Source organism: Panulirus ornatus, chromosome 1 (genome assembly GCF_036320965.1).
Source record: "Panulirus ornatus isolate Po-2019 chromosome 1, ASM3632096v1, whole genome shotgun sequence".
NCBI lineage: Eukaryota > Metazoa > Arthropoda > Malacostraca > Decapoda > Palinuridae > Panulirus > Panulirus ornatus.
In genome coordinates this window covers 72225708-72241246 of record NC_092224.1, presented here as the reverse complement: position 1 = coordinate 72241246, position 15539 = coordinate 72225708, and the positions used below count along the sequence as shown (strand labels likewise).

The following is a 15539-nucleotide window of genomic DNA, read 5'->3' as shown; positions in this document are numbered from 1 at the left end:
CAAGGAAGCTGATGTAGATCTTCCTAGCAGTCCCCACAAACCAACAGCTGTACTGCTCGAGTTATCACACAAGTCCGATACTTGCAAAAAAGTTGTATGAATAGATGGTAGACCTCTCAAGGTATCTGACGGTCTTGGCAAGGGTGACAACAATCCTGGTGCTGGTATTCATTTCCTCCTCCATAGGAGTCAAGTAGGTGCTGTGGGCTGCCAAATCAGTGGCTCCATGGTACATTATGATATTATGAGTGATCCTGTCTATGCTCAACCAGCAGAACAGCTTGTACCCCACTTATCCTGCTTGATCCTGAAGCATTGCCTTAGAATTGCCAGATTTATTCCCCTTATATGTGACCATTAACTCATCTACCGACTACTCAGAAGTGGAAGGAATTCTCAGTTAGGTCTCGGCTATGACATTCACTACTGACTTTATTCTAAAAATTGGTGTCCTGTTCCCTAGCCTCTTCATGTCATTGAAGTAAAAGGGGTTCTTGAGGAGGAAAGAGTGCTTGGAGGACAAAGTTTCTGCAACTTGAGGAATCTGTGTCTAATGGCCAGTAGTCTTTAATGGCTGGTACAGAAACCACTTCCACAGTACCAATGATGATCAGCATCTCAGCTCTGTGTGTGGGATGACATGGTAACATCCCTCTACCTGACATAAAGGTTGGACTGAAAAATAATATGATATACCAGCTCCACAATGAAGAACCTGAAGCATTGATAGAGAAAAGGATCATGTCAGGCTTATCCTGCTGATATTCTGGGAGTAGTGTGCGTGGCTGATGTTCTCCCTCTTTCAAGTCCTTTTCTTCACCTTGGGCAGGAATGGCAGGACATCCTCTTTCTCCTCCAAGAGGCTGGGTCTGACCCTGACAGAAGCAGCTGAAAGATAAAGCAGTAAGTATTAGGAACTAATCATATATAAGTTATGTATAATTTATACAAATCATTTCAATCAGTCCCTTTCATCATATCCCACCTTCAAATTTTCCTCTTCATATATAAACAAACATAATAATCAAATACCACCAAACTTACTAGTGGGGGAAGGCGGTGACAATTCTTCCAACTAATATGGGATGTTCAAGAGGCTGTTCGGGTCACATTCATCACTAATGAGGTTGACCTCTATGTCACTGTCCTCAATGTTCTGCTGTGCCAGCCACTGTGATCTCTCTGTCCTCCCATAGAAAGAACTGCTTGAAAAACTGAATGATAAGAATATAAATGAATATATGTGCACCATATAACCTGATCTATCATAACATTTTATCTGCATAAACCAGAAAAAAAAGCTGTAGGCAAACGGTCCAAAGATCCCACATGGGATGAGTTACTTGAGCATGCTTCCACATGAAACTGGCAACAAATTTCAATGGGATTTTAATTTTTGTTACAAGATTTTCACCAGTTTTCACTGATTTAGTCTCATTTTCACATGTTTCTTAATAAAGGAAAACTGTTCAACTAGTGCATGTTACATTTTCACAGACTCATCCCCTTGGGTGTGGGCATGAGGGAATGGAGAAGAAAAACACCTTGATGCACATCTACCCTGTAAAGTGAAGCACACTACATGCCTATGCATGGTCTGGGGGTGCCACAAGGAAGGATGGAGGACTCTGATTCACTCAGAGGGTGTAACAAAACTTTTCTCTACTGGCAGAAGAAAACATCACTGGAATATCCTGCATGGAAGGACTCATAAACCATTTCAAACATTGCAGGACATTCACTCAATAGAAGGTTAAGGATTTTTATTTCACAAATGGAAAAATCACATTCAAAGGTATAGCATAATCTACAAGATTCATGGGCAACATTCATACAACATGATGATGCCATGAAAAACTACTTACCACAGCGATAAATTATTTCATGCATTAAGACAAACCTGAATTGTTTCGGTGGTCAAAATCAAAAGTCACAGCATACTGCGAACTGAGATGAACATTTCCTGGTACTGCTGAGCCATTCAAGTACAGACGAGCTAAACCAGAGTTGCTTGCGTATAGGAGAGTTGCTGGTTCATCTGGAGGGCCTAAAAATAAAATATCAAATGCTTTAAATGCAGAGAAGAGAAAATTATTGTTTTTACATAGTTTTTGAAAATTTCTAACTTCACAGTGATCAGCACTGCACACATATTTTCATAATCAAAAGATATAAATCTCAAAACCTCAAGCTACTTCTCTCAATCCTCTATGGTTCTGGTTGGGAACCACAGTTCAACAAATCAATTCCCACAAAAGGTACATGTTTGCTCTTGATCAACCTTATGTACATGGGGAAGAAGCTAAAGATAATACACAGATAATGGCCTGTAAGGTGGAATGATAAAGTCCTGACATCCAAACAAAAAGCATCATTAATCAGAACCTTATTCCCTTAGAATCAACAGGACCAAAGCCACTGCAAGAGACTGTAATTTGCAAGTGGTCAAAAAAAAAAAAACATATAGCATAGTATTGCGCTTACAGCCAATTGTCTTGTTATAAAAAGAAAAAAGCCGTGCTATAATGGAGTTCACCAGTTACGGAAACTCTTTTGCCATGACCATCCCTTCAAGGGAGTTTCCAAAGGGAATGTGCATCAGAGATAAAGCTAAATAGATAGAGGCAGATCGATAGATAGGTAGATAGACAGACAGATAGATAGATAGATAGATAGACTGAATAGTATATAAGGAACTAATGAATTACATTTCTGAGTAATGATCTAATTTTTCCTATCTAACTTACACATCAACTATATATGCAGGAACTTACCCTAACAACTACCTACCACAAACCTGCACCTAATAATTTAGACAATATTTAATGAAAACTTACCAGAAAGTATAGTGATGAAGGCTTCGGATGGTCACATTTTACACAACATGCACATCCACTTAAAAGAGGCCATTACATTATAATTACACATGGCTGCCCTATCCTGAGCACACACATCCAACTTGTGCCAGGAATGGTACACCCATGAAAAGGCTGTCGTTGACAAAAACTTATGTTAAACTTAGTACTGGTGAATCATTACACACACACACACACACACACACATACACACACACAGATAGAGGTGAATTTATTTGGGATGAAGCAATTCACCACATTTTATACAACAAATACATCCAGCCACGAGCCCACTAAATAACAACTACACAAGGGTCACCCTGTGCCAGTAATGGCAATCTGAGCACACACACCCAACCTGTGCTAGTACAGGTTGTACCTCTCTAATCCAGTGCTCTGTGGTCCAGTAACTCCCACAGTCTGCCAAATTTTGAATCTGCCACCATTAGTTTGTAGATCTGCCACCAGGTCAGCACTGTTAGCAGTGCTAAGGAGCCAAAATTGGCTTACACTGCAGCCAAGCTAATTAACAATCCTGTTAATTTCTTATATTCAGTTTTTTGCTAAACCTGAAAACCAGAAAAGTTTAAAGCTTTGATAAACTTTGAAAGGTGCCAGGAGTATAAAAGCAGACAGTGCACTTGTAAAGCAGTTTGAGCTCCAAAGTAATGAAGGTAAAAGCATTTCTGGGAGATGCTTGTCAAGCAGGCCAAAGTTTTTCATAGAGAATTAAAGCTAGACTATGATTGTGAATATTCACAAGGATGGTTACATAAGTGTAAATGGAGACATGGAATTTCAGCACATAGTGTGTGTGTGTGGAGAAAAGCGTAGTGATGACATGGATGCTTGTAGTGTATAGTCGCATTAAAAGAATAGATAAAAACTCCAATTCTCTATCAAACAGCCAACAGCAATATGTACAGGGTGAGAGAGAGTGTACGAGCTGGCGACCTGGCTGGGACTGATGCAGTGTGGGCTGACTGCCTCGATGATAACAATGAAACAACAATATCAACGAGTCAGTGAAAGCCAACTACCAACCTTTGGTCATTCTTTACATTAACCACTTGTCACGAAGCTACGACAAAATTTATGAATGAATTTGCAGCTAGTGAAAGCCGAAAACTTAGCCCCAGAACAAGTGTATAATGCTAATGAATATGCCCTATATTAGCGTCGTATTCCATGAAAAACTCTAGCCCAAGATATCAAGGAGTCTCCATCTGGGGATACTTCTAATGTTTGAAAGATTTGATAGTTGTATTATTATATCATTTCCTGTTTTATGCTTTGTTCTAACTTTGATAACACAGCAATATGTATGTGGAATGAGCTGATAAGATTAGGGGTCAGGAACATTTTTACATATTGGGTTCCCTTAGGGGTCAATTTCTGTTTTCCAGCATCCTCTGTGGTCCGGTAATGGCCAGGTCCCAAGGTTGCCAGATTAAAGAGGTTCAACATGTAATAGCACACTCAAGAGTGTACTGTCATTGACTTTTAATATTTACACAGTGGTTGTAGGAAGAGTTCCAGGCAGTGGTCCCTGTTTCTTTCAAGATATTAGAGGATCTACAGCTCCTGAAGCCTATTATGTATGAGAAAGGATAGAGCAGAGTATAAATGGGCCTCTGAGTGTTATACATTTTAAGATACTCAGTTTGAGAATTCCAAATTTTGGAGTTTAAAATGGTTTGGGAGTGGAAACTTCCCTGGTTCAATTACAATGAAGGGATGTTACCAACCTGAGTGATTCAAAATACTTTCTTCCTTACTTGTAAGATTATTTGTGAGTGAGTGGATAACACTGTGCAGGCAAAAAGTGCAGTAAGTTAATGTATGAAAGTACAGCTTGCCAAAGGGAAGTGAAATTAGCAGTAGAACATTTGAATTCTCCTGGGACTGAAGATAATCTGCTCCAGTAAGCTTCAATTTGTGTTACTAGTATTACTTTGGTGAATAATCTAAGAAATCTAACACTGCCTTAACCAGAAACTAACGGATGCACTGTTACAGGAATGTACTAAAACCAGTCAGTGAAAACCAGAGCAGCAATGAAAAGGCCAGAGATAAAGGGAAAAAAGGCTAAATATAAAAACACCAAAGAGCAAATATTTCAGGAAGTTATGAGAACTTGTGAAGGAGCAAGATCTGAAGACAACACAACTATAGCTAGAGTTAATGCAACTGAGGAAGCATTTTAAGGATCAAGAAGGGAGTCATAAGACGAGAGGAACAAAAATATAGTTTAGGGGAGGAGGTTCACAAGATAACTAACCTTAGGAAAGAAGATGAAGCCATTAAAAAAACAAAGTATGATGTTTCTTCTTTGGGCATACGAGAGACTGTGCAATCAGAGGAAATATCTAGTGACAATATTTGTCAAAGAATTGCAGAAGCATTACTGGGAACCTTTCATATAGAGGAGAGGCTTAAGGCATATACTGAATCTACTGGAATGATATAGAAAACTATTCAGGTAGTGAAACAGACTAACACACAGTCAGACTTATGAAAGTAAAGAGATGGCATGGAAGATCAGATGGAGGAAATTTGGAAGCAGATCAACAGACTGTGAAGAGTGAGGAGGAGTAACACAGACTTGGGATAACACAAACATACAAACAGGAAGTTGAACAAAGTAGTTGAAAGAATTATATGTACTATTTAGAGATGTAGCAATCAAAGAAAAATATGGTCTGCATGTAAGAAGGCTCAGGAAAGAACAGAGGATACAAGAACAGCACTTGCATGCCAAACAAGAGATTATTCAGAAAGTTAGAGACACAGATGTTGACACTACCACAGTGATGGCTCTAACTGAAAGGTGAGTGGCACCAAAATTAGAAAGATTAGAAGGAAATTGATATATATAAATCACTGATTTTTGTACACCAGACAAAGAGGAAAGGAAAATAGGAGGAACTGCATATCAAGAGACTGCTAGAAGCAATTTCTGAGATAAAGTAAAGAAGAAGAATATGAGGTTATAACTGAGACATGAGGTGACCAGTTATGGTTATATTTCACTTGGAGTCATCAAGTCAGGAAGTACTTAGAATGGCTAAGAATCTTCAAGGCAAGTTGGAATTCAGTGGGAAACTCATCAGTGGGATATTCATCCCTTGGGTTGGTGAGAAAGAAATCTACCTCCGTATTCCCTGCAAGTCATAGAAGGCAACTGAAAGGGGTGGGAGCAAGGAGCTGGAAAAACCCCCTTCTTGGATTTCAATTTCTAAAAGAGGAAACAAAAGAAAAAGCTAGGCGCAGAAGGCTCATCCTCTGGAATACTTAAACTGGGGTGTCTAAACGAGTGTGGATATAACCAAGAAAAGAAAGGACAGATATGCAATATGTCTGAGGAAAGAAACCTGGATGTTCTGGCTCTGAATGAAATAAAGCACAAGGGTAAAGGGGAAGAATGAATTGGAAATATTTTAGGAGTAAAGTCAGGAGTTGTGGGAGTGTTTTATTAAATATATATATTTATCTATTTTGCTCTGTCGCTGTCTCCCGCGTTTGCGAGGTAGCGCAAGGAAACAGACGAAAGAAATGGCCCAACCCACCCCCATACACAATGTATATACATACACGTCCACACATGCAAATATACATACCTATACATCTCAATGTACACATATATATACACACACAGACACATACATATATACCCATGCACACAATTCACACTGTCTGCCTTTATTCATTCCCATCGCCACCTCACCACACATGGAATACCATCCCCCTCCCCCTCATGTGTGCGAGGTAGCACTAGGAAAAGACAACAAAGGCCCCATTCGTTCACACTCAGTCTCTAGCTGTCATGCAATAATGCCCGAAACCACAGCTCCCTTTCCACATCCAGGCCCCACACAACTTTCCATGGTTTACCCCAGATGCTTCACATGCCCTGATTCAATCCACTGATAGCACGTCAACCCCGGTATACCACATCGATACAATTCACTCTATTCCTTGCCCTCCTTTCACCCTCCTGCATGTTCAGGCCCCGATCACACAAAATCTTTTTCACTCCATCTTTCCACCTCCAATTTGGTCTCCCACTTCTCCTCGTTCCCTCCACCTCCAACACATATATCCTCTTGGTCAATCTTTCCTCACTCATTCTCTCTATGTGCCCAAACCATTTCAAAACACCCTCTTCTGCTCTCTCAACCACGCTCTTTTTATTTCCACACATCTCTCTTACCCTTACATTACTTACTCGATCAAACCACCTCACACCACACATTGTCCTCAAACATCTCATTTCCAGCACATCCACCCTCCTGCGCACAACTCTATCCATAGCCCACGCCTCGCAACCATACAACATTGTTGGAACCACTATTCCTTCAAACATACCCATTTTTGCTTTCCGAGATAATGTTCTTGACTTCCACACATTCTTCAAGGCTCCCAGGCTTTTCGCCCCCTCCCCCACCCTATGATTCACTTCCGCTTCCATGGTTCCATCCGCTGCCAGATCCAATCCCAGATATCTAAAACACTTTACTTCCTCCAGTTTTTCTCCATTCAAACTTACCTCCCAATTGACTTGTCCCTCAACCCTACTGTACCTAATAACCTTGCTCTTATTCGCATTTACTCTTAACTTTCTTCTTTCACACACTTTACCAAATTTGATATATGTAAAACTGAAAGTGGATGATGAGAGATGGGTGATTATTAGTGCTTCTGCACCTGGGCATGAGAAGAAAAATCAAGAGAGGCATGTGTCTAGGGAGCAGCTGAGTGTCAGCAGTTTTGATGTAAGAGACCAAGTATTAGTTATGGGTGATCTCAATGCAAAGGTAAGTAATGTGGTAGTCGAGCTTATAATTCGGGCAAATGAGTATCCATTGTTATGACTGGAAATGGTGAACAATTTGTGGAGTTGTGTGCTGGAAAAGGACTGGTGATTGGGAATACCTGGTTTAAGAGGGATTTACTCAAGTACATGCATGTGAATAGGAGAGATGGTCAGCACAAATTGTTTATTTCATATCAACTGATAGGCATATAAAAGAGAAACTTTTAAAAGTAAACGAAAGCAAGGGGCAGCTGGTGGGATGTCTGATCACTATCTTGTGAAGGCGAGGGTGAAGACTGGTAGAGGTTTTTGTAAGAGAGGAATCAATGTCGGGGAAAAGAGAGTGGTGAGAGTAAGCGAGCTTGGAAAGGAGACGTGAAAAAATACCAGCTGAGTATGAGTATAGAATAAATGAAAATAAATGAAACTTAGAAAGGGGGTGAGGAATGGGAGGCAATGATAGGATGTGCAAGAGATGCATGAGGCATGTGAAAGGTTAGAGGTGGGCAGATTAGAAAGAGTATTGAAAGGTGGAATGAATAAGTAAAGTTACTAAAGAAAGAGAAAAGAGAAGCATTTGGGTTTTACTTACAGGGAAGAAGTGTAAATTATTGGGAGATGTATAACAGAAAGTGGCAGGAGGTCAAGAGGAAGGTGCAGGGATTGAAAAAGAAGGCAAACAAGAATTTGGATGAGAAAGTATCATCAAACTTTAGGGAGAACAAAAAGGTGTTTGGGAAGGAGGTAAATAATGAGCAAAAAACAAGAAAGCAAATGAGAACATCGGTGTGTGTGTGTGTAGGGAGAAGGGGGAGTAATAGCAGGTAGTGATGAAGTAAAGAGATGGTGAGTATGTTTGATGATAGAGTGGCAGACGTTGGGTGTTTTGGTCAGGGTGGTATGTGAAGTGAGAGAGTCATGGAGAGTGTTTTGGTGAAAAGAGAAGAGGTGGTGAAATTCTTGCAGACGATGAAATGTGGCAAGGCAGCTGGAGTGGATAGTATTGTGATGAATTTATTAAGAAAAGGGGTGACTGTGCTGTTGACTGGCTGGTAAGGATGTTTAATGTGTGTATGTTATAAACATTTATAAACACTGTCTAGAGTGCAAATGAATCTCTTTTTATAGCTTCGATCACGTTGTAAATAAGTGCTTTATTTGCTGGTTACTTACCTTTTGTATGTGTTTAATAGTTATGAAATTTTCATGCTGGACAGCAGTTGTTCTTTAGGTAATTTGTGAAAGCGTCCCTTTTGTAATTATTATACATTGTTTTGTTATCTATGTTTTACATATTGTAAGCTGTGGTCAGAAACTTATCTATCTATCTATCTATGGATCATGTTGAGGTGTCTGAGGATTGGCAGAATAAAGGTGAATAAAGATGAGTATCAACACTAGAAAGGTACAAGTTTGCTGAGTATACTCATTAGTTGGATAGGAGGGTATTGAGTGAGAGGGTGAAGACATGCGTAGAGCATCAGACTGGGGAGGAGCAGTGTGGTTTTAGAAGTTTTAGAGGATGTGTGGATCACTTGTTTGCTTTAAAGAATGTGTGAGAAATATCTAGAAAAACAGACCTGGAGAAGGCAAATGATAGGGCTGATGAAGATGCTTTGTTGAAGGTCTTAAATTTATATATGGTGTGGGAGAAAAGCTGCTAAAAGCAGTGAGATGTTTTCATCAAGTGTGCAAGGCTTGTGTATGAGTAGGAAGAGAGGAAAGTGAATGGTTCCTGGTAAATGTTGGTCTGTGGCAGGGGTGTGTGATGTCATCATGGTTGTTCAGTTTGTTTATAGATTGTGTGGTGAGGAAGGGAAGTGCACAAGAGTCATGGAGAGAGGGGCAAGTATGCAGTCTGTGGAGGATGAGAGGGTCTGGAGAGTCAGTCAGTTATTGCTTCCTGATAATTCTTGTGAGAGACTGCTGAAGTTAGTGACTGAATTTGGAAGTGTGTGAATGGGGAAAGCTGAATGTAAATAAAAGCAAACCCATTGGTGGTGTATGGATGAGAGGCACGAGCCTTAGATAAAAATGTAAAGATGGTGGATGTGTAGAAATGAAATGTTTGGGGACACTATGTGATGTGAGGAAGGTTGATTGAATAAGATATGATGGGATAAAAAAGAGTTGTGGCAGTAAGAAGAGTTGGTACTAGAGAAGTGAAGAGGATGGGCTGAAATGGTATGACTATATGGAAAGGAAGAGAGTGAAGAGGATGACTGACAGAGTAAATACTTCTGAAGTAGAAGGATCAAAGAAAAGAAAGAAACCAAAGAGATGTGGGAAGGATGGAGACAAAGATGGTTCAAGTCTTTGGGGCTGAATATGCAAGAAGGTAGGAGGTGCTCAAGGTAAAGACCTAATTGATGTGATATGGTATAATGACAATGACATGGTGTCAGTGGGCTAAACCTAGGCATTTGAGGCAGTCCAGGTAAACTACAAATGGTCTGTGAGGCTTGGTTTGAGGACTCTGGTTTCAGTGCATTTTCAAGAACAGCTAGGGTAAATGCAAGCAAATAACACTATTTCTTCATCTAAACTTAGCACTAACTCACTTACGCGGGAAATGGCAAACATTTATGAAAAAAATTGCAGGTGTTACTGGACTCCCTTTTAGAGGTTACACTGTAAGTGGAATGTGACTTTTGGTAAGGCTATATCACTGAGAGTACAATCTCATTAAAGAAATTCCCACTTTAAAGAAGACCACATTTCCCTGCTACTGAAAGTAACACAGACTTGGGCTGCAGAAGCATGTGGAAAGAAATCCTGTTACTGGAGTCCACTTGCAAGAGATTACACTGCAAGAGAAAAGTCATCTTTGGAGAGGCTGTATCACTGGGAATATAGTCTCACCAAAGAATTCCTCATTCCAAAGAAGTCCACATTTCCCTGCTCCTGGAAGAAGGGCAACACAGGGCTGCAGGAGCTACTATAAAGAGGTTTTGCATAAAACCATAATTCTTTCTTAAAAAGAGGTCCTTGCATAAGGATAGGGAGAAAGAATACTTCCTACTTACCCCGCGTGTCATAGAAGGCGACTAAAGGGGGTGGGAGTGGGAGCTGGAAACCCCCCCTCCTTGCAGTTAACTTTCTAAAAGGGAAAACAGAAGGAGTTATGTGGGCAGTGCTCATCCTCCCGAAGGCTCATTTGGGGTGTCTAAATGTGTGTGGATCTAACAAAGATGAGAAAAAAGGATGTTTTGGCTCTGAGTGAAATGAAGCTCAAGGGTAAAGGGGAAGTGTGGTTTGGGAATGTCTTGGGAGTAGAGTCAAAGGTTAGTAAGAGGACAAGAGCAAAGGAAGGATTAGCACTACTCCTGAAGCAGTTGTGGGAATATGTGATAGTGTACGAAAGTAAACTCTGATATGGGTAAAACTAAAAGTGGATGGAGAGAGATGGGTGATTATTGCTACCTATGCACCTGGTCATGAGAAGAAAGATAATGAGAGGCAAGTATTTTGGGAGCAGCTGAGTGAGTGTGTTAGCAGTTTTGATGCATGAGACCATGTTGTAGTGATGGGTGATTTGAATGCAAAGGTAAGTGATGCGGCAGTTGGGGGCATAATTGGTGTACATGGGGTGTTCAGTGTTGTAAATGGAAATGGTGAAAAGCTTGTGGATTTGTGTGCTGAAAAAGGACTAGTGATTGAAAATACCTGGTCTAAAAAGAGATATATATATATACAAGTATACATATGTGAGTAGGAGAGATAGCCAGAGGGTGTTATGAGATTACATGTTAATTGATAGGCGTGTAAAAGAGAGACTTTTGGATGTTCATGTGCTGAGAGGGGCAGCTGGAGGGATATCTGATAACTATCTTGTGGAGGCAAAGGTGAAGATATGCAGAGGTTTTCAGAAAAGAAGAGAGAATGTTGGGGAGAAAAGAGTCGTGAGAGTAAGGGAGCTTGGAAAGGAGACTTGTGTGAAGAAGTACCAGGAGAGATTGAGTGCAGAATGGCAAAAGGTGAGAGCAAATGACTTAAGGGGAGTGGGTGAGGAATGAGATGTATATAGGGAAGCAGTGATGGCTTGCACAAAAGATGCATGTGGCAAGAGAAAGGTGGGAGGTGAGCAGATTAGAAAGGGTAGTGAATGGTGAGATAAAGTAAGATTGTTAGTGAACGAGAAGAGAGGGGCATTTGGATGATTTTTGTCGGGAAGTAGTGCAAATGACTGGGAGATGTATAAAAGAAAGAGACAGGAGGTCAAGAGAAAGGTGCAGGAGGTTTTCGAAAAAGAGGGCAAATGAGAGAGTGAGAGAGTATCATTAAATTCTAGGGAGAATAAAAAGATGTTTTGGAAGGAGGTAAATAAAGTGCATAAGACAAGAGAACAAATGGGAACATCGGTGAAGGGGGCAAATGGGGAGGTAATAACAAGTAGTGACAAAGTGAGAAGGAGATGGAGTGAATATTTTGAAGGTTTGTTGAATGTGTTTGATGACAGAGTGGCAGATATAGAGTGTTTTGGCTGGGGTGGTGTACAAAGTGAGAGGGTCAGGAAGAATGGTTTGGTGAACAGAGAAGAGTTAGTGAAATCTTTGCAGAAGATGAAAGCTGGAAAGGCGGCAGGTTTGGATAGTACTGCAGTGGAATCTATAAAGAAGGGGGTGACTATGTTGTAGAGTGGTTGGTAAGGATATTCAAAGCATGTATGGATCATGGTGAAGTGCCTGAGGATTGGCAGAATGCATGCATAGTGCCATTCTGCAAAGGCAAAGGTGACAAAGTTGAGTGTTCAAATTACAGTTATAAGTTTGTTGAGTATTCCTGGGAAATTGTATGGGAGGATATTGATTGAAGGGGTACAGGCATGTACAGAGCATCAGATTGGGGAAGAGCAGTTTGGCTTCAGAAGTGGTACAGGATGTGTGGATCAGGTGTTTGCTTGGAAGAATGTATGCGAGAAATACTTAGAAAAACAGATGGATTTGTATGTAGCATAGCTTAGGGATCTGGAGAAGGCATATGACAGGGCTGATATAGATTCTTTGTGGAAGGTTTCAAGAGTATATAGTGTGGAAAGTAAGTTGTTCCATGCAGTGAAAAGTTTATACCAAGGATGTAAAGCATGTGTACGAGTAGGAAGAGAGGAAAGTGACTGATTCCCAGAGAATGTCGGTTTGTGGCAGGGGTGCCTGATGTCTCCATGGTTGTTCAAGCTGTTTATGGATGGGGTGGCTACGGAGGTGAATGCAAGAGTTTTGGAGAGAGGGGCAAGTATGCAGTCTCGTGTGGATGAGAGGGCTTGGGAAGTGAGTCAGTTGTTGTTCGCTGATGATACAGCACTGGTGGCCGATTTGGTGAGAAAGTTGAGAGTAAATGTGAATAAGGGCAAGGTTATTAGGTTCAGTAGGGTTGAGGAACAAATTAACTGCGAGGTAAGTTTGAATGGAGAAAAACTGGAGGAAGTGAAGTGTTTTAGATATCTCCCAGTGTTTTAGATATCTGGGAGTGGATTTAGCAATGAATGGAACCATAAAAGTGGAAGTGAGTCACAGGGTGGGGGAAGGGGCGAAGGTTCTGGAAGCGTTGAAGAATGTGTGTTAGGTGAGAACGTTATCTCAGAGATCAAAAATGGGTATGTTTGAAAGTAGTGGTTCCAACAATGTTTTATTGTTGCAAGGCATGGGCTATAGATAGGGTTGTGCGGAGGAGGGTGGATGTGTTGGAAATGAAATTCTTGAGGACAATACGTGGTGTAAGGTGGTTTGATCAGTAAGTAATGAAAGGGTAAGAGAGATGTGTGGAAATAAAAAAAAAGTGTGGTGGAGAGAACAGAAGAGGGTGTGTTGAAATGGTTTGGACACATGGAGAGAATGAGTGAGAAAAGATTGACGTAGAGGATATATGTGTCAAAGGTGGAGGGAACGAGGAGAAGTGGGAGACCAAATTGGAGGAGGAAGGATGGGATGAAAAAGACTTTGAGTGATCGGGACCTGAACATACAGAAGGATGAAAGGCATGCAAGGAATAGAGTGAACTAGAACGATGTGGTACACTGGGGTCGACGTGCTGTCAATGGATTGAAACAGGGCACGTGAAGCATCTGGGGTAAACCATGGAAAGGTGTGTGGGGCCTGGATGTGGAAATGGATCTGTGGTTTAGGTGCATTACACATGACAGCTAGAGAGAGACTGAGCGTGAACGAATGTGGCCTTTTCTGTCTGTTCCTGGTGCTGCCTCGGTGGAGGGGTGGGTGGGTGGGGGGGGGATGCTATTTTGTGTGTGGTGGGAAGGTGACGGGAATGGATGAAGGCAGCAAGTATGGATGTGTACATGTGTATATATGTCTGTGTATGTATATGTATGTGTACACTGAAATGTATATGTATGTATATGTCCATGTGTGGGTGTTTATGTATGTGTATGTGGGTGGGTTGGGCCATTACTCATCTGTTTCCTTGTGCTACCACACTAACGCGGGAGATAGTGTTTAAGTATAATAAATATAAATAAATAAATATTGTTGTGTGCCAGTGATGAATGTATTCCTAATTCTTCCTTCAGAGTAACTAATATAACCTAACAAGAGCCACATAACTCTTTCTTCCTGACTATGAAGAGAGTCTCTAGTTACCCTTGCTAATCTATGTGTTCAAAGAAGGGGAAAGTAACCTCAGTATGTACTTATAAATCTTCTATTTGACCATAACACTGCAATATGTATATATCATAAAAAGATACCACATCATAGGCAAAGTGATAACTGTTGCCCAGTGCAAGCAGCAAGGTGACTGATCTCTCCGCTAGGGCTGCCAAAGCAAGGTAAAGCTGGGCATTCCAGTAACCAGTCAAGAAGTTCCAGTCTGAGTTAGACAGTTCACTTGTGAAGATGATGTTCAATTCTGATTCAAAGGTTTGAACCATGAGCCATAAGGTGGTAATGTCTGCAGATGCCATGATCCAAAGGTAGGAAAGCGTGGATGCATCTCCTGATTCCATGACCTGACAGGGTGTCTTGTCATGTGTCCCCATCAGCTGTAACCTCAGTTGCTAACTAGCTATCATCAGTCCAAAATTCAACGTAAATGCAGAAATGAGCTTCACTTTACAGTAAAATACCTTAAATTTCATCCTAATGAATCATATCTCAAATATTGCAGAATATATTTATTACATATCAAAAAGTGGGATTACATTGCATAAAGCAAAAATAAAAGTTATAGAATATACAGTTTGTTGCACTCAACTGTTATCTTCTTTATCCTATAAATACACATAAATCTATCATTCCTTGATCAAAAGGAAACTACATTTACATACTACATGATGTGTTAAGGTATCAATTAGCCAATTACCAGTTTTTACATCTGGGAATACAGCTAATATTCTTTAAGTGTACAGGGATTTAAAATATCCATTCCCCCTTAAAAGAGCTTCTGACAAGAAAAATAACTCTCCTTCTCGTGTGTTCTAGATACACCTCAACAAAATTTGTTACTAAATTTTCCAGGTAAATGGTGATGGGAGGAGAAATGGGTAAAAAAAAGAATTTATACCTTGGACAAATAGTGCCAGTGCCAGTTAGCTGGCAAGGAAAAATTTTCTAATGGCTTTTCCCATGTGATGCCACCCAGAGACAATTTTTATACAAAGGTTTTCAGAGCAAAGTGAAGGGAAAAAATAGATTCAGGTTGGATGTTGGTAAATGTTGGTTTGGGAACAGGGTAGTAGATTTATGGAACAAGTTGCCAAGTACATGGAACAAGTTGCCAAGTACAGTAGTAGAAGCTAGGTCTATAGGTACCTTTAAATGAAGGTTGGATGTGTTTATGGGTCCAGGAAGTTGGTTGTTGGGTGGACAGACTCAGGACACACATAGCATGGGCCAATAGGCCTCTTGCAGTGTCCT

General features: G+C 40.6%; 1 protein-coding gene across 1 annotated transcript in view; it reads right to left on the bottom strand.

Moving 5' to 3' along the window:
- The window catches only part of LRP1 (LDL receptor protein 1), a 1167923-nt gene that overhangs the window by 847756 nt on the left and 304628 nt on the right, over positions 1-15539 (bottom strand). The window contains exon 7 of the mRNA XM_071663699.1: positions 1901-2047. Coding sequence (XP_071519800.1) covers positions 1901-2047 — 147 coding nt within the window. The remainder of the gene's footprint in view (positions 1-1900; positions 2048-15539) is intronic.